This window comes from Antennarius striatus, chromosome 2, assembly GCF_040054535.1.
Source record: "Antennarius striatus isolate MH-2024 chromosome 2, ASM4005453v1, whole genome shotgun sequence".
NCBI lineage: Eukaryota > Metazoa > Chordata > Actinopteri > Lophiiformes > Antennariidae > Antennarius > Antennarius striatus.
Window position 1 is genome coordinate 20,052,766 of NC_090777.1, and position 24,434 is coordinate 20,077,199.

General features: G+C 40.3%; 3 protein-coding genes across 4 annotated transcripts; all 3 read left to right on the plus strand.

The window, feature by feature from the left end:
- The first annotated feature begins 719 nt into the window (after positions 1 to 719).
- naa10 (N-alpha-acetyltransferase 10, NatA catalytic subuni) lies at positions 720 to 3,223 on the plus strand. Its single transcript, XM_068335945.1, has 8 exons — positions 720 to 902; positions 1,044 to 1,142; positions 1,222 to 1,280; positions 1,408 to 1,453; positions 1,544 to 1,659; positions 1,810 to 1,854; positions 2,613 to 2,697; positions 2,848 to 3,223. Exons 1-8 carry the CDS (start codon positions 882 to 884, stop codon positions 3,028 to 3,030), a joined length of 654 nt encoding a protein of 217 aa, XP_068192046.1. The 5' UTR covers positions 720 to 881; the 3' UTR covers positions 3,031 to 3,223.
- A 1,732-nt stretch (positions 3,224 to 4,955) lies between these two features.
- On the plus strand, positions 4,956 to 14,198 carry LOC137604968 (rho GTPase-activating protein 4-like). 2 transcript variants are annotated; one of them, XM_068329250.1, is made up of 22 exons: positions 4,956 to 5,071; positions 6,352 to 6,444; positions 6,584 to 6,755; positions 6,859 to 7,021; positions 7,229 to 7,291; positions 7,382 to 7,510; positions 7,611 to 7,739; positions 7,976 to 8,197; positions 8,307 to 8,411; positions 8,842 to 9,009; positions 9,117 to 9,201; positions 9,344 to 9,368; positions 9,468 to 9,567; positions 9,669 to 9,729; positions 10,516 to 10,593; positions 10,707 to 10,835; positions 10,920 to 11,025; positions 11,345 to 11,575; positions 11,650 to 11,702; positions 11,785 to 12,013; positions 12,103 to 12,151; positions 13,118 to 14,198. In XM_068329250.1, exons 2-22 carry the CDS (start codon positions 6,375 to 6,377, stop codon positions 13,232 to 13,234), a joined length of 2,484 nt encoding a protein of 827 aa, XP_068185351.1. In that variant the 5' UTR covers positions 4,956 to 5,071; positions 6,352 to 6,374; the 3' UTR covers positions 13,235 to 14,198. The 2 variants fall into 2 exon arrangements, with proteins under 2 accessions (XP_068185351.1, XP_068185360.1); XM_068329259.1 differs by having other exon boundaries at positions 6,584 to 6,701.
- A 1,615-nt stretch (positions 14,199 to 15,813) lies between these two features.
- ssr4 (signal sequence receptor, delta) lies at positions 15,814 to 18,846 on the plus strand. Its single transcript, XM_068336679.1, has 6 exons — positions 15,814 to 15,982; positions 16,194 to 16,312; positions 16,400 to 16,474; positions 17,024 to 17,113; positions 17,231 to 17,296; positions 18,457 to 18,846. Exons 1-6 carry the CDS (start codon positions 15,934 to 15,936, stop codon positions 18,559 to 18,561), a joined length of 504 nt encoding a protein of 167 aa, XP_068192780.1. The 5' UTR covers positions 15,814 to 15,933; the 3' UTR covers positions 18,562 to 18,846.
- The last annotated feature ends 5,588 nt before the right edge of the window (positions 18,847 to 24,434 follow it).

Genomic DNA, 24,434 nt, shown 5'->3' on the forward strand with positions numbered 1-24,434 from the left:
AACCTTGCTCAAGGGCACCTCGGCAGTGCTCCAGAGGTGAGCTGACACCTCCCACTGTCAGCTCACCTCCGGCTATTTTTTTGGGCGGGAGCGGGAATCGAACCGCCGATCTTGAAATCATGGGACGACCCGCTCTACCGACCACTTTACATATTATATTAGATCTTGTTAAAAGACGTAATGTTTGTGTTTCAGAGTTGTAACAACTACATATTTTATATTCCACATTTTTAAATAAGTCTAATATAAAATACTCTTCTTCTTTTCCTTTCGGCTTTTCCCCCTCAGGGGTCGCCACAGCAAATCAATTGCCTAAGTCTAATATAAAATTCTAACTATTCATTAATGACGTAATTCTGCATATGAATTCTTCAGATGCTTTGGCAGAAATGGTAAATGTGATTACAGAACTACAATTAGCTTCGTTGAAACTACACGGACAGTGAAAACAGACGTTTTCCACCGGAAGTCCAGTTGCTATTTGCCTCAGCCGTGACCGGAACTTGACACAACTTGGCAGGCAATGCCTAGGCGTTATTTGAACTGTCAAGCTTGACGCTGTGGGAGCTCCACCTACCATAGAAATCCTGCGTGACGTATATTTAAAAATAAAAGTAACTTGTTAAAAGATTTTGTACCACAAACATGGGTGGCAACTTTTATTGTGAAGTCGGAGCAAACCATGTGGCCGGAAATGAATGTCGTCATCGCACGCTCCATCCTCTCCTCTCCTCCCTTCCTTGCTTAGCTAGTCGTTTTAGCTAACTGGCTAGATAAGCTCTTTAACGTTTATAGTGTAATTATTATGCATTGATTGACCTGTTAATTGTGCCATACGTTGTTTCTCTTTATGTGACTCGGCTAACACACAAGTGAGCAAAATGAACATACGAAACGCAAGGGTAAGTGTGGTGAAAACCTTTCGAAGCCATGCTGTTTCCAAAGAAACTAACATGTAGCAATGCTAGTCATTGTAGCATACTCTGTAGCTTGCCAAATATTGCCACAAAAACTTCTCTGACGTGCGGGTTTTTTTTATTCAGCCGGAGGATCTCATGAATATGCAGCACTGCAACTTGCTGTGTCTTCCTGAGAACTATCAGATGAAATACTATTTTTACCACGGATTATCCTGGCCTCAGGTAAACGAGTCTGTAATGAAAGCACCGAAATCATGTTTATATCCACCTGTTTATTTGACGTGCGTTTTGATATTTTCAGCTGTCATATATTGCAGAGGACGAAAATGGCAAAATTGTAGGATATGTACTAGCAAAGATGTAAGTAACTTTATTCTCTTGTGGTTACATCTTGATATGTCTTCAACGGTATTAAATACAGCTGTAAATGTAATAGTTATATGAAAAGAAAACAACAACAACAAACAAACTTATTAACCTTTCATAGGGAGGAGGACCCAGATGATGTACCCCATGGACACATCACATCGCTGGTGAGTATCAATAGGACATACCACTCTCTAATATTACTGGTGTAACTGTGGGTCTCCTGATCTAACAGAACTCTCATCTGTTTCATACAGGCAGTGAAACGATCTCACAGACGGCTTGGTCTGGCTCAGAAGCTGATGGACCAGGCCAGTCGTGCCATGATAGAAAACTTCAATGCCAAATATGTCTCACTTCATGTACGCAAGAGGTACTGTGCAATGTTGTAAATCTGTGGGTTTAGGTTGTTTTTTTAAATATAGTTCGAAGTAAATGTGGTTTTGTTTGTTGTTTCCAAATATTTTTTCATGTTATATACGTAAGTGATTCTGCTTTAAGAATTTTTTTTTCCCCTCTGCAGTAACCGAGCAGCCCTGCACCTTTACTCAAACACACTCAAATTCCAGTAAGTTTGAATAATCAAGCATTTTTATTTTTCGAAATTCATACATTCTTGTTGTATTGTCATACAGTTAGCATAGTTACAGCTAAGATATCCAGAAACAAAGAACTTATGGAATGTATTGAATAAGTGAAATGGTTTGATTCATATATTGGGATGTACAGTATAAATATCATAGTATAATTGGTAAATGTCAGTAACAGGAATTAGCAGAGAAAATGAAATCTCACAATTTGGTAATAGTAAATGCACGTTTGCCCCATAAATCAAGGCCAGTAATATTTTGTATTATTTATAGACTAACCCAATATATATTTCATCCTGTGAGTTCCAGCACATTTTGATCCATAGCATGCATGATGTGTATATTTTCATATAGGATCATTTTGAAGCTGGATTGTTGCAATATTCCCAAGAAGTGCTCATGAGTTATGTTCCATCTCTCAGTGCTTGCCTGTCAAATTGTCTCACAGCATCTATTGTAAAACAATCCATTTTTAAATTAGGTTTTTTAAAAAATGTTTGTTACCTTAAGTAAGGATGTTGTATTTTTACTGCTGTTTGTTTGTTGGTTGGTTGGTTTGTTTGTGTTTGGAGGATTACACAAAAGCTTCTTGACAGCCTCGATGTACTATAATCTGTAACAGTTCTTTCAGGTTAATAAAAACCAAAATTTCTCTTGACAAAGCAAATTTTATGACTGAAATGGCAACTGCTGCCTTGACCGAATATTTGTTCTGACCTTAACTCATGTGTTTCAGGATTAGTGAGGTAGAGCCTAAGTATTATGCTGATGGTGAGGATGCCTATGCCATGAAGAGAGACTTGGCTCACATGGCTGATGAGGTGATTTCACTCTCAACAATTCTAAACAGTAGATACATATGTTGACACTACAGTGACATCGTTTCACATTTAATGCTGCTTGTTATGTAGATAATTCAAATGCACAGCCTTTGATAGTGAATCATATTTTTTTTCATCTTTGTCCTACAGCTGAGAAAGCCCGGGGTGCGTGTGTCTGGTCAGGAGGCGTTGTCTGGCCAGAGCCCATCAGGGTCAGGTGATCAGGAGAGGGAAAGCGAGAGAGACAGCGGCGGAGAGAGCAAAGAGCTGAGTGAAGTCAGTGAGGCAACGGAAAGTACAGATGTTAAAGATTCTTCCTCTGATTCACAATGACGCTGCAGTCCTAGACATTTTTAAATTCATCCCTCATTTCCACTTTTTATCTCTAATGACTCTGGCTTTAGAAACTGGGACTGTCTTTGCATAAAAGCCATTCACACATTTCTGTCACTGGTTTTGTGAAAGAAACATGTTGGTTAATGAAACAAAACATCGGGTTAGCTAAATAAAACTAAAGTGAATATCAGCTCTGTGTTTTTATTGGATTAACCAGTTGTAATATACAGAAATGAAAGCATTTTTTTTCTTCTTCAATTTGGGCTCTTCATTATTTAAAAGAAAACATCAAATAAAACACTCAAATAAAGCTCTTGGAATTGCATTTGTTATCATGAAAGCAGTTTTGTTTTGCTTTTTGTGTGTGGAGTCTTACATTCTAATAACAGTAATTAACTTGAGGACTGTATGTCGGCCACTATGAACCAAAGTCTTTGAAATGCCTCAGTACAATTAGCCAACACAACAAATAACTGAAGGTCATCTAAGTTTTTAACCATCCAGACTGTAATGAGGTGTCTGTAGAATTCACACTGACAAAATAAATATTGACAATCTAATGAGGAATGATTCATATTGAAGATTCCCATTGATTTGTTGATATCCCTTGAGTATGGCTAGAATTTAAAGAGTTAACTTTGATTCCTAACACTAGCAAAAAAAACAAACACTGATAACCGAAATGCACACTTCCACTACATATACACATCACGTGTGCTAGACACTACACAACCTTTCACCAGGTCGATAATTTTTTTTCTGAAGATATGGTCAAGCTCAAACCAACTATCTTTACCACTTACCTGAGGCCGGGTCACAAAGACAGCAGTCAGAAAGGATGGCCAGATTTAACCCCAGACACCTCCTGAAGCTCTTCTGGGGGGATCCCGAGGTGTTCCCAGGTCAGCCAAGAGGCATAGTCTCTCCAGCACTTCCTTGGTCTTCTCCAGGGCCTCCTTCCACCGGGACATTCCTGGAACACCTCCCCAGGGAGGCATCTAGGAAGATGGGGCCCAAGCCACCTCAGTTGGCCCTTCTCAATATGGAGTAGCAGCAGCTCTACTCCCAGCTACTCCCTAGTGACTGAGATCCACCCTATCTCTAAGGGGTGCGCCCAGCCACCCTTTTGAGGAAACTCAGACTAATGCTACATATAGGAGGTTTAACAAATGCAGAGAGTTCCTTCTACAGTGGATTTACCATTCAATCAGTCTTTGTGCTGTGGAAAGTCTTCAGTGTTCACTGTTTTTGAAGACTGAAGCTGGCCGTGATAGTGAAAGGTCATACAACAATACATTGATACTCTGAAACCTCCTCCAGTCTGTTTTTTCACGCAACAATTTTTGACACATGAAATGTTTGTCACAAACTGAATAAAGCTCAGCTTCACACCTTCGTTCTATTTAACACTTTTCAGTAAAGAAGTTGTCAAAGCTGCAGCTGTTCAAAACAGGTCTTTCACAGTGATGAGGCACAGATGAGAGCAAGTTGCATCTTATTTTGCTACAAGTATACATGTGATTAAAGCTATCTGCGACTTTTTCAAAAATCGGACACAGTTAATGCATTTGTGAAGCCATTTCAGTACATAAAAAACATTTCCGCAAGCAGAGTATATAACAGATAATCAATTGTGTGACAGGAATCCCACATTCACCACAGTGAAAAACCAGCTTTGAGAATTTAATCAGTGAAGACAGCTGGTGTTTGATTGGATTGAAGACCTGAGGAGTTCAAGAAGCCACATGTGAGAGTGCCTAAAAAAGTTAAAACACTTGTTTCACTTGCACAATTGTGCGCCGGTGTCTCAAGCTGAATGTGTGAAAGAGAGCAGGGGTGAGGCATAGAACTGGATATGTGTGTGTGTGTGTGTGTGTGTGACAGAGAGCGACTCAGAGATGACTTTTACTCCACCCACAACCATCCGTGTCCACCATGAGGGGGAGGTGAAACGTTTGAGAGCTTACTGTGCTGTTACTAACTGGCATTATTTGGTTCCCTCAGTTGAGAGAGACTTGCCAGGATTGCTCCTCCTCAGGTAGGACTCTTTATTTTTATTACATTAAACATTTCTTCTTTGTAATTTCTAAACATTCTCCCCTAACCAAAGCAATTTGTCAGTTGAGGTCTAATATATTTGTTTTTGTTTTTCTTGGGAAGCTCTATCATTAAGCTAACAAATATTTTGTCTCAATGCATCGGTTAAATTATTTTTGGCTGGAGACACAGCCCTCAGGACATTACTGTTTCCTTGTTCAGGCAGCATGTATGTGTTCATGCTTGTAAATGCCCAGGTTGAAACATGAATACTTCTCACAAAAGTAGCTGAAAAATTAGTAGCAGTAAGGTTAACACTGGCTTTGATTCAATATTGAGATAACAGGAGGTGGTGATTCACTGCTGATTACATGGAGAAAAAATGAGAGGGCCAGCCGGAAAGGATGACATAGATTGGACTTTTGGGTTTACTTAATATGGCAGACTGGTTCACCAGGTCAGTTAGGAAATGCTTCCACTGCTGATGAGTGATGTTAGCCTCTTGAAAAAAAAAGCAGAAGAGCAGAAATGTGGACAATACTTGTGATTCTGCAAAAAACGCAACTCTCTTCCTCTTTCTGAAGAGCACGAAATTGCTATCAGTAGTCAAACTGTCAGTTCTCAAAATGTCAAAGGCCTGTCATTTGAGATTGTGCTTAAATGACAATAACTTATACATTGAGACAAGTCAGTCTTATTGGATTTGATGTAACTCTACAGAGAACAGGATACAATAGTTTTCTAAAGTGCTGCGATAATACAATGTGAAAATCAAGTAGTGTCAGTCTAGGAATACTAATCAAAAGCAGCTGGATTCATCATACAAACAACATCATTTAATGTTGTTATCATTGATACAACCACCTGGGTTTTTCAAAGACTTGTAGGTCTTGTGGGTCAGATTGTTTAGAGCATGAGAGATGTTGCCACAACTGTTTTTGGCCCTAACCCTGCAGCCTGACCAGTGCAGTGGGCAGCTCTTGCCGACTGGTTAAATGTCTGCCAGAACGGAGGTGAGCAGTTTGAAAAACTTTGTTACACTAAAGGGCGGGAGGAAGTTAGAAAGAACTGTGAATGGGAGTGTTCTTGTACCAGAGCAGTATTCATGGGTGCAGCACTGGGAATAGGCCTTGACTTGTTTTTACCATAATCTTTCAGGATAATATTAGGATAGCTTGTAGGTAAATGGAGCAGGATAATATTCTACAACAGTGTTCTAATGAACAACGCCGCTGTTATTTCATAATACAAAGATTGTAAGAAAGTTCCTTTTTTCTTTAGAATTAATTCTATTCAGAGCAAGAATGATTTCTTCCTCTATGAAGCAACGGAGAGAGCGGTTTGGTTCAGTGGACTATGACACGCAAATCAAAGGTAGAATTATGATTTTTATTGGCGCCGTTCTACAAACCCCTCACTATGATCAATATTTTCTTGTGTAAAGAAAAAATAACTGTAAATATGAAATGAGTCGTATTGTGTTTCTGTCTCCTCTTCTTGCCTTCCCTATCAGAGGTTCGCAGCCAGCTTGTGGACCAGCTGAAGGTGTTGGACTTACAAGTTGAGCAGAAGAGCCAGCAGCTGCAGGACCTGACAGACTACCTGCGGCGGCGGGGCGAGATTGAAAATGAGTATGCTCGCTCCCTTGAAAAACTCGCTGAACGTTTCACCTCCAGAATCAAGAAGTAAAAGCAGTTCTGAAATATGAAGATGCTGTAGTGAAGCACTCCTGGTTGTATTTGACACATTACACATTTATCTGGTTTTTTTTTTTTTACATGCATTCAGAAAAGAGCCCAGCAAACACACGGTGACCTGTGTCTGGACAGCTCTGCTTTCCCAGACCCGCCAAGAAAGTAGGGACCACAGTGGACTGAGTGAGAGTTGCAGCAATTTCATAATCCAGCCACTCACATACTGCCTGGAGTACACACAACACCTCGCTAAGAAGGTACTTATGAGGACTGTCACCTTCTGAAGACTAGCACAGTTTTTCATTTGGCAGTTTAGGCAAGTCTGTACCTGCATAGTGTAAATTTCTCGGAGTGTTTGCTTTCCGTTTCCAACTTTCACCCCTCTTAAACTCTTGACATTAAAAGCATTTAGTGGTTTACTTTGTTCGTCTTGTGGGTTGTTTTTTTTTCGTCACTGGATCCAGAGTAAAGAAATCTGTGTTCAGCTGCAAGATGGACTACTGAAGGTTACCACGGAGATGCAGACGGTGAGTGGGAATCCAACCACCTCAAAGTTTTCTGTTTACTCCACAAAGGAAAGCATGTGTGTCTATGTGTGTGTTTGTGTGTGTGTGCAGGCGTGGCGAACATACTGCCAGTACCACTCTGATTTTGTGTGTGCTGAGGTGAAGCTGAAGGAGGCAGAGAAACAGGAAGAAAAGCAGAAGCAGGGTGCTGCGAAGAAACTGGAGAGGTTAATAGAGAAAGTAAATAAATACCCGCTTACATCATATTTTACATCATATTTTTACCAGTATCTGTTTCTGTCAAGTTAATTTCTCATTAAGAATATTTTATCCACCATAGAGACAAATTAAGGTCCAAGACATCTTCTTCAAACTCAGCAAGGCTCGAAACGACTACCTCCTAAACTTGGCAGCCGTCAATGCCTCCATGAATAAATACTACCTCCAAGACATTTCTTCTCTGATAGATGTGAGTGAATCCATTACTGTATAGTGTATTTGAATTCTACTAAATGGTGCTATTGTCCCCCTTCTGGGTACTACCATTTTAAATTAGAACAACCAGAATATCTTTGAAACTTTTTGTGATATTGGATTTAAAGCACCCAGAAACATTGATACATCTAGTTTAAGGATGCCTTCATCACGTGTAGAATAGAATAACAGCATCTTCATTAAATTCTGAATTTTCTGTTCCTCCCTCAGTGTGCAGATGCAGGGTACCACCTTTCTTTGTCTCGGGTTGCACAGGCCTACCTGACCAATCGGTGGCGGAGCCAGCAGAACCTAAGCGCAGGTCTGCAGCAGCTACAAGAAACAGTGTCCAGATTAGACCAGAGCCAAGACAGAGACTCGCTCCTGCAGGATCACAATAACACCTTCTGCATGCCGTTTAACTTCACCTATCAGCCCCATGATGGAGACCAGGTGTGTGTGTGTGTGTGTGTGTGTGTGTGTGTGTGTCTGTGTGGGTGTGTGGGTGTGTGGGTGGTATTTGCCATTTGCCATCACATCTAAACCACCTTCTATCTGATAGGTGTCTGAGGTCAGTGGTGCAGATTATGAGATGAGATGTGAGCTCGAAACCAGATTCAAACAGATCCAAACGAGACTGGAAACAGTCACCCAGGAAACGGAGGAGGTAGAGTTCATCACATGACACCTTAACATCGCCCTTCCGTGTTGTCTGCTGTATCCGCCTGTCAAATTTAAGCCATCACATCAGAGAACATGACTTTCGTCATGTTTTATTGAGGATGCATCTGAAGTTAACACAGTTGTAAAGGAAACCATTGACATGATCCATTTCTTTAAGTTTGGTAGTTGTTTTTGACTATATTTCTGAACATCCAGATCAAATCTTTATTTGTCCTCAAATTGTAATTCTATCCTCTTTAAGAAACTTCTAAAATGCAACATAACTGAAATTTCATGAGCAGTGCACGGCAGCCCTGTGCTTTACAGTCTTCATAATATTAATCTGGAGGATTTATGTATTTGGACTGATTAAAATGTAATGCTGTATTGGTGGGGTATATTATTTGGTTATTATCTTTGCTACTCTCATACAGGGATGTAAGAATATGTTATCGGCACACTCTTGCCTGCTGGACAGTATCTGTGATGATGATATGAACCCCAGCAGTGATCAGGAGGGCAGCACTGAGAACCTAACAGCCAAGCCCAGTTTGGCCCAACGCAGGGCCAGCCTGCAGGAGTTAGAAAATCTCTATATCATTGTAAGTCATTGTAAGAATTGTTGCTCAGGTTTGATGGTAGTGTTTTCAGTCAGTGGCCAATGGAGACGGCATGATCGTGACTTTAAATCATGTTTGATTTGTTACAGAGGCTGAAAGAGTACCTTGTAGGCAGATCCTTGGCTTGTAAACTGCAAGCCAAACATGATCTTCTTAAAGTGGCTGTGGATAAAGGTTTCACTTCACATTTCTCTCAGAATGTTACCTAAAGCCACTCTGCTGATGTCTCAGATGAATGACAACAATGTGGATTACTCCCTTCTGATTGGTTTTCATTTAATATGATGCATTCTCTTCTGCTTTTTCCCCATCATAGGTGAAGCGTCAAATGGACAGCTAAGGTAAGAAACGTGTTTCAAGAGCTGCTAATGATAGTTTGTTCCTGTATGATGGTAAAGATTGTGTCTGTGTTTTTTGTCATTATGGTATCTACTCCACAGACAGAGTGAAAAATCCACAACGTTCAGGAAGATTCTCACAAGTGCAAATTTAACACACAACCACAAATTATTCAATGGAGACATGCTGTCTTTTATAGAGGTACCATAGCTACTACCACGATATTTTCACCATCTCACCATTTTTCACTGTTGGTATAATCTACCTACTTCTCCATTTCCATTTGGACACTTTTCATACAGGCATCAGGACAACAAATTCCAATCGTTGTAAAAAGTTGCATTTGCTTTATCAACTTAAACGGTGAGTATTCTGAAGAGGCAATGAAAGAGCATCTTAAAGCACTGACATTCATTCTTTCATTTTCTATTTTTGACTATCACGAGTGCTCGGTTCACCCTGAACAAGTCTCTAGTTTGTCTCAGTTCACGGAATACAAAGAAACACAGCCATACATTCACATTTAGAGTCACTAGGTCACCTATACTGTTTTTTGTTATTGTTGTTATGTTGGGAGGAAGCTGGAAAACCCATGCAGACACGAAGAGAACATGCAAACTTAACACATGGAACAACATATGAATAGTTTCAGGGAACCACACTGCAGCAGACAGTATTGTCCTGCCCTGACCCGAGCCAGTACTGCCTCCCAACTGCTTTCATCCAGCCTTGACACTGAATCTTTTGTTATGCCCTTAACTTCTGGTGTCTGTAACCAACGTGCTGAGCTAAACACTCCATAAACCCTGCCCAGGGCAAAGCATTTGCAACACATGGTCAACATGAAAGTGCACTTAGGTTTTACACTTAGTTATTAATCAATTTGTTTAGGTTTGGCAGAAAATTGTTTCAGCAGAAAATAGTGCTAGGTGATAAGTTACATATGTCTGTCAGTCAAATTTTAAATACAGTATATTCCGCACTATAAGGCACACCTAAAAGCCTTCAATTTTCTCAAAAACTGAGAGTGCGCTTTATAATGTAGTGCACTTTATATATAAAAGTTTTTTTAAAGGCCATTCATTGAAGGTGAGCCTTACAGTGGGGAAAATACTGTATATAGATTCTAAATGATCTGTCTGCCAACAGGTCTCCATCATGAAGGGATATTTAGAGTGCCTGGGTCTCAGATGGAGATTAACAACCTAAGGGATGCATTTGAGAGAGGTAGGCCTGTGTATTTTCCGGTCTGTCTTGGTCTAATCCATATCCACCCATATAGAGTGGCTCCTCTTCATTGTACAAAATTAATAATATGATGCTGTGGACTTCATTTGTAGGAGAGGATCCGTTGGCTGAGCAGAGATATGACCTGGACTCTGTTGCAGGAGTGTTGAAGCTCTACTTCAGATGTTTGGAGAATCCCCTCTTCCCCATCGAAAGCACTAGTCAACTCCTGGAGCATGCCCGTACGTTTGTGCAAATGAGTTGTGAAATGTGTGTGGGTTGGAGTGTACAGTGGAAACTCATCTGTGTCATCACATTTTTCTCAGAAATAAAGAACAAGGCAGAGAGAGAATCTCAAATCAAAATGGTTATCTCTTCTTACCCCACGCCGGTCATCATTGTCATGAGATACCTCTTTGCATTCCTTCATCAGTGAGTATTTTATCTCATCACTCTTCAGGCTGATTATCTGTAAAAGGAACCAGTTACTGGTATATAGGAAAACAAATGTTTCTTTCTTGGTAGGAGGGACAAAACATATTTGGCAAAAACACTTTTTTAAAATTGAAATCTAATGATTATTTTTCTGTGGAGTTTATTTATGTTAGCTTGACAGGTGCATGTGTGTATTGGATGAGGAAACATAAAGCATCAGTGACCCTTCTTTAATTTTAACTTTATTTCAGGATATGCCTAATTTTTTAACAGCCTCTTTCTCTCATTTTACCATCCTCTGTCTCTCTGCCTCCAGTGTGTCTCAGTACAGCGACGAGAACATGATGCAACCTTACAACTTGGCTGTGTGTTTTGGCCCCAGCCTGATAAGAGGATCTAAAGATGATGATAATGCCGTTTCCCTGCAGGCTCAGATCAACGACTTGGTGAAGAACTTCATCCTTTATCATGAAAGCATCTTCCCCAGCCAGAATGAATTAAGAGGTCCGGTGTATGAGAAATGCATGACACTGGAGCATGGTGACTGGTAAGAGATAAGCTGCTCATACACACAACACGTATGTATGGATGGTGTTCTGAATATCTGAGTCTTCTTCGTAGTGAGCCTGTCATTGAAGGAGATGTAGAAACAGAGCGCACCAGTTGCCAAGATGGTAAGTCCATGTGCTCTGCTCTCCGTCTCTGACCAGCGCTGTGTAATGTTTCATAATGTTTCACAATGAGATATGCTTTTAGAGTCGGAAACTGGTTCCCCATCTGAGGTCAGCCCCATGTCCTCTGCATCACCTACGCAGAAAAACACATATCCTGTGTTACGGAGAGGCAGGTCATTTGACAAGGGTAGGTTGAGAAGTGGACCAGCAGGGGGCAGCATTGCTTCAGGCGGGAAGGTGGTGTTCCACATCCCTGTTGGGCCACAGTTGAAGCCTCCGCGGATCCTTTCTCCTGGTAAAGTCCGCAGACGGTGAGTATCACCCAATATTGTTGCAGTATTACTACGAACTCTGCAAGAAATGGTTTTACTTATTTATTTGACCTCCCTTCTGCATAAAGATCTCAGGAACAATCACCCAACGAGGATGTCTCTGTTCAAGTAGACAAGGTTTGTGGGGTTTTTCTTACTTGCATTTCATTATTTAGTGATTGAAAGTCATAACTAAGTGCTTTTTAATAGTTTAATCTCTAAATTAAATAGTGATGTTTTGGGGATTCTGAACAATTTTATTATTCTTATTTTGGGGAAAAATTGGCATCTCGGTCTGTTTTTATTTTAAGAGTTTTGTCTAGGGTAAATATTTCATCTTCAACAAATTGTCTCTGCAAATTAACCATATACCAGAGTGGTTTCTCTTCCTGTTATGTAAGAACTGTTTTGAAGCACACCTTGTGCAGTATTCTTTGGGAAATTGTAAAGAACAAAGATGTAAAATTTCAATTACTTTGCATTTCCACGACAACATTGTTCTGATTGGTGTCAAAGATGGTTCATTTGCACAAGATCTATTGTAAGCAATATATTTCCGCTTACTAAAAGTTACAGGTACATGCAGTTTTCATTAACATAACTGATATTTATTTCTGTTTGACTGCTGACCTAAGAACTAAGAAACTGTTCATTTATATTCTGTTAGATTCTATGAGGCCTTGTAGATCCCCTGATAAGTCTTGTTAACAAAAGTCAAACAAATTTGCCATTTGTAAAATGTTTTTTAACAAAAATAATTGGTTCTAATTCTTGATATTCTAGATGCTTTTTCTGGATGATAAAAACTTGAACCATCCAGATTATCTCATCAAGTTTTATAGTGGAGTCAAAGATTTCTCACCTGGCAGACCACAAAATTATCAATTACTTGAATATGCCTTGTGGAGTGTCCGATAATTCATTCACATTAATAGTGATTGTCATACTTAGAAACCTGTCAATTGTGAAATTATTGTTATCCGTCATGTCTTGTCTGACAAACTTAAACAGAAGCTCTCAAGAAGAAAGGAATACAGACAACACAGATTTGTTCCTTATTTTTATTCTCTTTAATAACTATTGGAGTCTTTTCTCATCTAACAGGAGGTCTGTGTCCACATGGATTCTGTTTTCAAGGAGCTCCTATCACGACAAATGGGGCGGAATCCCTCCCCCATGAATTCCCCTCCTTCCAGAGCTTCCCAAAGGAAAGGGAAATAGGATGGAAACCAGCAGAGTGACCTCTTTGAGAGACTGATATTAATTTCTTTAACTGAGGTTAATTGATTCTGACTTTGTTTTTTTTAGAGTTAAACCCTGCTGTAACTGTGGGCCTGCAGCATAACATGAAAACTGTGAATTTCTTGAAATGCACAGTGGTGTTGTGTACACCTGAATGTCATTGTGCACTGGTCTGTGTCTTTGTAGCTGTTGTTATGAGAGGTTCTAGTTGATGCCAAATGTTAATCCACACATATGCATTATTCACCAAATGTCTGTTTACTGATGGTATATCATTTTGGTAACGAAAACTGTGAATGCTTAAACCATAAAGAGTTTGCGTATTTCTATTGTGTTACTCAGTAGTTTAACAGTCATAAGTCCATTGCTCTGGACTGTTGACCCTAATGATTTGCCTGTATATCTCAGTTACATGTGAAATTGTTGTTTTTTTTCTGAATGCTTTTTGCCAAGGATTAAAAAATGCTGGATTTATAACTTTTTCTACTTTGATATTCAGTTATAAAAATTCTACAAAAACATAATTTATTACTTTTTGACTTTGAAATGTTTGAACTGTTTAGAAATGGAACTGTAAAATGAAAAACGGCTAAAAGCAAATAAGTCTGAAAGAAGAAATGCAAAAAGTCCCAACATGTTTTTCTATTTACTAATTTTAATAAATGTCTATGTTTAATCTATGCACATTGAACTGGAAAAGCAATTATTGTCAGCAATACCTGTTGGTTCTTATAATGGTGTCATGGTGTTTTCTATGACAAACGTCAATTGAGAGTTTCTCTGCCAACGTTAATAGTTTTGTTTTGGAAATTTAAAACAATGGGAACTTCCAGGAGGAAGAGAAAAACAACTGGGTAAAGAGACCCACATATTTGAATGTTTTGTCTTTTGCACTGCTTGAGGTTACATTTCTGGATATATTATAGGTGTGATAATAATTAAACATTTTGCAAAAAATGTTGGTATTTACATTAGAAGGTGTGTGTGTGTGTGTGTCCACAATGTTTTGATCAAATACAAACTACTTGACAAATTAGCATAAACCTGAAGTGAAGGCATTGGTCAGGAGCCAACTTCTCCTTTCGGCTTTTCCCTTCAGGAGTCGCCACATCGAATCAGTTTCCTCCATCTAACCCTGTCTTCTGCATCCTCTTCTCTCACACCAACTACCTTCATGTCCTCTTTCACTGCATCCATAAACCTCCTCTTTGGTCTTCCTCTAGGCCTCCTGCCTGGCAGTTCAAAACTCAGCATCCTTCTACCAATGTATTCACTATCTCTCCTCTGGACATGTCCAAACCATCTCAGTCTGGCCTCTCTGACTTTATCTCCAAAACCTCTAACATGTGCTGTCCCTCTGATGTACTCATTCCTGATCCTATCCATCCTGGTCACTCCCAGAGAGAACCTCAGCATCTTCATCTCTGCTACCTCCAGCTCTGTCTCCTGTCTTTTCCTCAGTGACACTGTCTCTAGACCAAACAACACCACTGGTCTCATCACAGTTTTATATACCTTTCCTTTCATTTTAGCTGAAACTCTTCTATCACACATCACACCTGACACTTTCCTCCACCCGCTCCATCCTGCCTGTACACGCTTCTTCACCTCTTTTCCACACTCTCCATTGCTATGGACTGTTGACCCTAAGTACTTAAAATCCTCCACCTTCTTGATCTCTTCTCCCTGTAACCTCACTCTTCCACTTGGGTCCCTCTCATTCACACACATGTACTCTGTCTTACTGCGGCTAACCTTCATTCCTCTCCTTTCCCGGACAAACCTCCACCTCTCTAGCTTCTCCTCCACCTGTTCCCTGCTCTCACTGCAGATCACAATGTCATCTGCAAACATCATAGTCCATGGAGATTCCTGTCTAACCTCGTCTGTCAGCCTGTCCATCACCATAGCGAACAAGAAGGGGCTCAGAGCTGATCCCTGATGCAGTCCCACCTCCACCTTGAACTCCTCTCACACCTACAGCACACCTCACCACTGTCTTACAGTCCTCATACATGTCCTGCACTGCTCTAACATACTTCTCTGCCACTCCAGACTTCCTCATACAATACCACAGTTCCTCTCTGGGCACCCTGTCATCAGCTTTCTCCAGATCTACAAAAACACAATGCAGCTCCCTCTGGCCTTCTCTGTACTTCTCTATCAACATCCTCAAAGCAAATACTGCATCTGTAGTACTCTATTTTTTTGTCATGAAACTATACTGCTGCTCACAAATGCTCACTTCTGCCCTTAGTCTAGCTACAGAGTTGCCACAACTCTGTACATCTCCCTTGTTCTTAAAAATGGACACCAGCACACTTCTTCTCCATTCCTCTGGCATCTTCTCACTATCTAAGATCATACTGGAATGTTATTATTTCATTAATGCGGACATTCTGACTTCGAGATGCCCTTTATTGTCCAAAGCCCGTCAAGTTTCCAAGCGCAGGTCAATTCAAAATCAACTTTCATACAGGTGACGTGTCGACTCAGCGATTTTCCCAGCATGCATCACGGTAAAACAATACACGTCATTCTTGCGCAGCCGCAGATGTAGGAGCTGTGCGCTGATGTGGATATCTTTCCGTCTGCCAGTGTGAAAAGAGCAGTGCGGTTCAGCGAGTCGTCTGCAGAGACTAAAATAAATAAGACCAGACAACCTGTCAGACATCACAATGATTCGGGTAGCTGCTTTCATCGCTCTGCTCGTGGCTGTTTGCTCGGGTAAGTTTTAGGAAAGCCGTGGTAAAGCAGTAGCTGTGTTAATTAGCATCTAATGCTAACCGGTCTCAGGTGACAGCAGAGAGGTTCATTCAAATACAGTAGTTTGAGATGGGATGTCAGTCTTCTAAATGTGCCGGTCGTTAACACGATAAACAATACGTCACTCGTCAACATTTTCTCTAACCCCAACGTGTGCATTCTGCGGTGGCAGGAGAGAGCTGCACAGACCCGGTGATCACACCTTCGGCCTACACGACCTCTGACGCCGTCATCTCCTCTGAGTCCGTTTTCATCGTTGAACTCAGCCTGACCTGTGCGAATGGAGCACAGGTACCACGCCACCAATAACACTTTAAACGCCATAATGCTAATGTTGTGGAGAGATTAACTGAATGTTGATTATTGGCCTTCCTCCAGAGTGTGACTTTGTATGCAGACGTCAATGGAAGACAGTTCCCTGTGACCAGAGGCCAGGATGTTGGCAAATATCAGGTATGGTGTGATGTTCTTACAACTGATGAAAGTGGCTCTTCTGTCTATATTGCTATGGAAAGTTGTAGATCACAAAATATAACCTCTAAAGAGGTCTGATCATTTAAACATTATAAAAAATCTCATTTATTCAGCGTGAACCTGTTATGCTGAACATTGAAATGAAACACAATGTCAGGGTAATTGTTCTTAAGATGTGACACTAATCAAAACCTGAAGTTAATGATATGTCTGATATAATAGTGTTTTAAGGTTAAATTTACACACAGCTGCTTCTGTCACGTTTGCCATGTGAGAGCAACATCATTACTGCCTTTGATGAGGGACACTTCCAAAGTGTGTCGTAACAATTCAACTCTTGTTTTCATTCAGTTGTGGCCATTTGGGACAGATAAAGCACTTTGCTCTTTTTGTTGATGCATACAGTACATCTATCTTTACTTTAAGACACCTATTTAAATGTCCCAATACTTATTGAGGCAAAAAGGCTTTTAATACTGAATTAAATTCAAAATCACCCATTTACTAGCATGCACCTTCCTGCCTTAGGTTTCCTGGAGTCTTCCTCACAAACAAGCAAGCTCAGGAACATATCAGGTCAAGTTCTTTGATGAGGAGTCCTATAGTGCTCTACGCAAGGTTAGTGTTTGGCATGCATGTAATCATAATTTAGTGCATGTGAGCTCTACTTCTTTAACAATTTATTGGATTGGCAGTGATTTTTTTATATATATTTGTGAAACTCCTTTCATCCAGGCCCAGAGAAACAATGAAGATGTGAATGCCATTGAGCCTTTGTTCTCTGTGAACATTGACCACAGGGTGAGTCATTTTTAGACTGAAGACATAAATTCTGTCATAACATTGATAACTTTTGCCTTGTAAAGGTGAACAAACACTACAATACAATAATTAAGAGACCCTGAAACCAGTATTTTATACTAACTGACTAACGTGACTGCTAACGAGTGAAAGATGTCTTTTGCATTGATGAACAGAGTAGTTGGCTCAATTCCTCACAGCTGTTCACAGCTTTATAACAGCTTTACAACACCTCACAGCTGTTCACAGCTTTATAACATCTTTCTGCTTATTGTTTGCATTTTACAACCCGTAACTTCATGTTTTGCTTCAGTAATCCTTCATAAACAAACACCAGTTGATAGAGAAGAACCTCTAAAACAGCATGCAACCTATTCATTAACAGAGACAAAAAAAAACTGAGCTGGTAGAAGCTGGAGGCTTCTTTTTAATAGGCAGGCAGAAACACAAAACCCATTGAATTTTGGTGTTGATCCATATATGCTGGATGTTTAAGTAGCCAACTGTGGGCCAACTCGCCATCCAGATCCCTTAAACGATTACATTATTGCAATGCTGTTTTTTTAATAGATTTTTTCCACTCGTTGCAGGAAACCAAAAACAAAATGGACTTAGATTTTATAGCGCTTTTCTAGTCTGCTTGACAACTTCAAGAGCTTTAGAATCTGCATTCACCCTTTCACAATAACATTCATATAGTGGTAGGAACAAGCACCAGCTGCTCTGAAGGAGTGGTTACCATCCACACCAGTGGAACAATCACTGAGATCAGTATCTTGACCAATATTCTTTGACATATGAACTGTAGGGCTAGGGATCAAACCATCTGATAAGCAGACAACCACCCTACAAAAGTTGTAACAAGTATAGAGAGGAGAATACTGTACTTCTAATATCTTTTAATAATTCTTAACCTTGAATAGTAACATTCTAATTATAATAAGCATTCTGCACAAATATTAAATCATTTCTATTGCATGTGGATGATCGTGTGACATTTAAGATTGCTCAACAAGTAATATATCCTCGATCATGATGATGTTTCAGTTCTTCAGTATTTCTAAATCTGGATATACCTGGGATGTTTAGTGAACTTTGTGTGCTGCACTTTATCTGTAAATCTCTGATGGTTTTGTTTTCCTGTTTGAATCTCTGGACAGGGTGCCTGGAGTGGCCCATGGGTGTCTACCGAAGTGGTGGCTGGCCTCATTGGTATCCTAGTCTACTACATGGCCTTCAGCGCTAAGAGCACCATCCAAGCATAAATGGATTGGAAGTCACTATGTATCCACTGGATTGATAAAGACTGAACTTGGTGGTGTCTGAACAATGAGCCAACCATCCAGTGTGGTGGCAATTCAAAACCATCTTGCCAAATAATCTGCTTTGGGACGAGGAGCTAGAGAAGCAGTCTTAGTATTTTTTATTCAGACTGTGTCTGTATGCCGTTAGTCTTATCAGTTGGCACAACAATTGCATTATGATTTTGTCTTTGGTATAATGTAATTTTTTTTAAACCACAAGTAATAAATAAAAATTACAAAACTGTATTCAGTCCTGCTTTGGAAATTGGTGTTGCACTTAGACCAGGGGTGAGTGGGGTTTGCATAGATGTGCTCAGTTCAAGCAGAGAGTTTAAGACCACATATGTCAACCATGTGATGGCGCTGACTGACCTGAACAGGCCTAATGTCCCTTCCAGGGGTGGGGGAGGGGCTATCGGCTGACTACCATAAGGTTGGGTGCATCCTGAACTTCTACAATTAATATGATCACTATTTCACATCTTAAAACTTACTTTTCAAGTAGGATCTGTAGTAGTTAATTCTTGAATAACTGGTTCAACCCTCTCTGCCAGAGAGAGAGTTGCAGCAGAACTCTCAGTGGAAATTACAGCTATTTTTGTCTGCAGAGGGGAGGCATCGCTGTCACACTGGCATTTCCAGATAGTCAAGGAGAACCACAGCTGCACTGTAGCTGCTGATGTCCTGCTTTCTGTCAATGTACATCAGCATTAAATGTGCTATCAGTGTTAAGACCATGTTGTGTTACTGGTATGACTTACAGCAGTGCAGTGCCTGTGTTGAACAGCATGTGGCAGCTTAGTGCTGCTTCTTAGAGCTTCTGTCGGACGGAGATTCATCCCTGGCATTACTTCACGGACCGTTTACACAGGATTTTTACTGGTTCAGTATCGGCTGCTGCCAAAGTAGTGAAACATGTTGGACTCACTTTAAGCCAATGTGTGCTACCACTTCAGGCTAGATTGTCATGTTTATAATACAATCTTGTGTTTATGTGATGTAAACACACGATTGTTCTATAAATGTGAAATGTGATGTATTGTTTGCCAGAGAGATTTAAACTTAACAAATCTATTTTTGTCGTTTCCCCAAATCAGTGTTTGCAGAAACTAAACAGCAAGTTGAGTACAGCACAACTGCAATTTCTCAGTGAGTCCCTGGAGACTAATGTAAACTTTGTATAACAGTAACATGATCCACACACATAAAAGCTGCACACTGTGCAGTGTTCTCATGCCTCTCGTGGTTTTCTGGTGGTTTGTCAGTACAAACATGTTTTCATGGTAGAAGCACACCTTCAGGTATCGTTTGTCCTTATCCCCTTTGTAAAGGGACAACAGAAACAGTCGACATGTTGGTAATTCAGAGGTTAAATGAGAGAATGAATTCATGGAGTCACGAATCAGGCTGTGGGAAGTGGGAGTGGTTGAATGGTGGGGTATATAAAGCCACCAAATTGATGCTAACATAAGACTTGTCCTATTTGTTGTGTGATGGAGTTTAAATTGCAGAACTAGGGCTTGTAAATCAGAGCAGATGTTGGATGTAGTACTTTCGATTAGTGTTGTTATAGTAAAAGTACTCACAAGGTGCCACGGCTAATTCTCCCAAAGGGGAAATGTTTATATTGATCCTGCATTAGTCACTAATCTAAAAGCAGCCATCCAAGCAAATATATATTTAATCTATTTCTTAAATTAGACAACAAATATATTTTTGATCATTGTTTTAGAAGTAAGAAAAGCTTTTTTTTTTAAAATAATGAATATTTATAATTAATAATTGTTTTAAAAGGAGCAATGATAACCTACCTTGTTGTTGGTTCTGCTCCAGGGATAATGAATACTCGGGATGTAACTAGCAAGCAAACAAAAGTGTCCTAGGAGCAGTACACTACGTCGTAGTTTGAAAAAAAGAACATCCCACCTTGAGGTCATCATGAAGGAAAATACGGGCCAGCGTTTCATTGTCAGCTACAACGATGAACCATATCCACCAATCATTCTGGAGCTTAAAGAAGATAAAAGAGGGAAATGCAGGAGAATGTGACCTACAAGTTCTGCTGGCTGATGAAAGAGCCACAACCTTTACATGAGCGATCTACTCAACTGGAAAAGACAATGTGGGATTACTGAAATAATTGTGAGATCAGAGGCTGAAAAACTGATCCTGGTGTTACTTTTGGTTGTGCAGTGCATTTGTGTTTGAAGTTTGATGTGAACATCAAACTGTGTGTGTGTGTGTGTGTGTGTGCGTGCGTGCGTGCGTGCGTGCGTGCGTGCGTGCGTGCGTGCGTGCGTGCGTGTGAGAGAGAGAGAGAGAGAGAGAGAGAGAGGGAGAAAGAAAAGGAAAAAGAGTGTGTGTGCAATGGAGGTGGGGAGTTTCTCAGGAATTTTAAAGGAAATTTAGAGTATCTAAGACTTTATTTGCTGGAGAGTGACGGAAAGGTTGAATAATAGAATGACATGCAGCAAAGAGGCACAAGTGTCAATGGAACCCAGTCTGCCGTCAGGTTTCCATACATGGGGGATGCACTCTAGCCATTACGCCATGTGGCCCAAAGGGAACTTTAGTAATGCAGTACTGCGGCGGTTCGGTTTGGTCAGAGCCCAGCGGCAGGAGATACAACGCGTTAACAATCACAGGAACTTTGCTGTGCTGAACACGAGCCTGTTGGAGACAGTTTGAAAGTTTGTTTGTGTTCACTGAAAATATAATCTGCTGTGGAAATGTCATCGTCGTGGTCACTGACAGCACTCACAGAGAGGTAGCAGAAAGTTTACTGTTACACTGGCACTAAACTAATCCTCAGTGATACAAACACAGCCGGTGCCGGCGCTAGCCAAGATGATCAGTGAGCTGAACCGGCAACACCTGGGTTTGTCTGCAGGTCCAGGTGGGGTGACAGACCACTGTCCCGGAAATCCTACTGCCCCAGCCAACATCAGCTCCATCTGCTTCGCTGTCTGGGAGAAGGCTGCAAGAGAAGGCCCCAGCAGATGACGCCCGGTCCCAGTGAGTTGGCCCTGTGTCCCAGCCCAATGACGGTGGAAGGGCCATAATACTCGCAGGCGGCTCTCCTGTTCCCTTTGGGGAGCAAATGCTAGGAGGGTAGATTCCACATGCAGAAAGTCAGGTGGTGGGGACGTGTGGTAGTGGGGTTTGATTGAAGAAGACAGAAAGTGAGAGACGTTTAGGGAATGGTGCCAGAGAGAGGAATCAAATTGTCAAATTATCAAATTGTTTTGTGTTGAAATAACTGTTCTCTTTTCTCATCTGAGGACAACACAGAAGAAAAGCTGGTCAAAGTTCATTTGTGTTAACTAAAAATAAAATCTGTTGTGGAGCTGTCCTCACTGTGTAGTTGAGATAACACAAAACACCTGTTTATTAATATTTTATGTAAATAGTTTTTAGCATGAAGTTAGAAACGTCTTAAGTCTTACAACATAAAAATAGTGTGATATGATACATTTTGGTGTCACTTCACAATCAGTGCACTAATATGCATGCACTAATGCTGGACTAATGTAGTGACCATTAGGACTGAATGAATGAGTGGTGAGGAGACATGAACTAATGAATCATTAAAACAAACGATGATGATGATTGCACAGACCATGACAACAAAAATAAAAGTTATTTATTATTTAGAACATTCAAAAGTTCACAACGAAACAATTAGAATCATACATTCCACAGCCATAACAATATGTCTGGAAGTTTTAACAGATTTATATGACGACAAGAGTAAGGTATTTATTGCATATGTAATAATGGTTATCTGTTTTATATTGTCCTCTAACAGGACAATATAAAACAGATATAAATATAAAACAACAGTTTTATATTGTCCTCTAACAGTTTTATATTGTCCTCTGTTTTATACTGTTCTTTAACAATTATTTGGTCCAAATAATTGTTAAAGAACAAAATCCTTCTTCGTCGCAGATGAAATAAGAACTTTAAATTCAGTTATAATCAATCAATCAAAGCAAATGTCACTCTATGCTACTGAGTCAGCCCCTGATCACGACTATGTCTTGGCTGAATCCAGTACATGCAGACAGTTGCCGTGCTGACATAGGATTGAATGGTAAACACGTGTACGTACATGCATGTATGCTGTGAGGTGAGTAAAGCTGCTCTGACAGAGGTGTGTGTGAAACACCAACTGCAAGGCCAGACACGATGGGCTTACCGGTACTCAGCAATGTGGAAACTGGAGTCATACAAACTATTCTCACATGAAGTCACACTCACTGTCTCCACAATAAGAATGGTTTTACTGCTGTTTTTTTTTACTGCTTGGCTGTAAAGCAAAGAAGCACAAAGTCAACAAACTATGAACTAATTCAGTACGGAGAAAACACACTGTTTCTCTTCAGGCTTGCTTCCCCTTCCTTACAGAGCAATAATAGTTTTGTTCCGGTCATTTCATGGATGTGTATATACAGTGAGGCACATTATACATGTAGCCAGTATAGCCAGAAGAGTTCAGATGTGTTTAGAGTGAATGATCTCAGCGTCAGTTGCTTTTTTTGTGTGCATTCCTTGCTGTTATCCTATTCTTCCTACTCTCAAATAGTAATAATGATCACATTAACCATTTACTTCATATTTCACAGCATAAGTACCACAATAGCTTAACGTTTTTTAGTTGTTGTTTTTTACAGAGGTAGACACTTCTTCATGGCAAAGCTTTTCTATTGTGCACAAATCCTGTGAAAGCTTGTTGAATGAATGGCCATAAAACGGGTTGTATCACATGCCGTCCACAAGCCGCTTTTTACAATGAAGAAAAAAAAATTGAAGGGTCTATTTGAGGTGTGAACACAACCAGGCTTGATGTAATAAAAACAAGGTGTGTGTGTGAGAGGGATTAACCTCAGTCCCCTTGGCCCTTATAACTATGAGGCAATACTCTGAAAAATTGTAATTGCTGGCAATAAAAAGAGAAGTGGGGCCAAAAACAATCCTTGAAAACAATTGCAATAATCTAATTTTCCTAATTAAAAGCAAAGGCTGTCTTATAAATGAAATACGGTTTTCAAAGCAGACACTGCTTCTTTGACAATCAGGAGGTATTTAAAGAATCATTAACCTGAAAGGAATGAAAAAGAGAAAAATAAAAACTATTTCTGAAAAGATGTAATTAATTGTTTATCTGTGTTTTCTTGCTTGCTTTGTTCAGGTCATATGCTTCAGTGCCCTATGCTAACACAGAAGCTAGTTGTGTAATATGGTTGGGGCTGGATAGGCCTCCCAATGTCTCGGAATGAGCTTAGGAGAAGCTTAAGCAGCCATCATGTCTGCAAAACAGTGATGAGTTAAGCAGTGCAGACACATTGCTCAGTGTAGTAAAGCCCCCAGCCCCTACTCTGATTTATGCCAACTTTGGTCAAGGCTGGGGGGCTCTGTCATTCCTTAGAACCACTGGATGCACTCCACGGCTGACCCTAAACTGATTTGACGAGCGAAGTTCACCTATTTTCCTGCCCTTGTGACAGCCACACAGAGGGCCCATTTATTTCCCTTGTTGCCATCAGAGCCACGGGTCTGCTCCGCTGTAATGAAGAAGTGACCTTGAGTTTAAACATCAACCTTGCTTCAACCTGGAAAACATAAGCATCAGGATATTCAGCATAAACACACCCATACTGACACAACACAGGATTGCAAGAGGCAGTAACCTGTCCCGCAGGCCATCAATCACATCCTCTGACAGGAGGAGAGTTGATGGTGGTCGGAGCAGTAAATGCTGCTCACCTCATGTATCCTTGAGACAGGAAGAAATTCTCTGCAGTGATGGCTCTAATTTTAGTGGCTGTTAT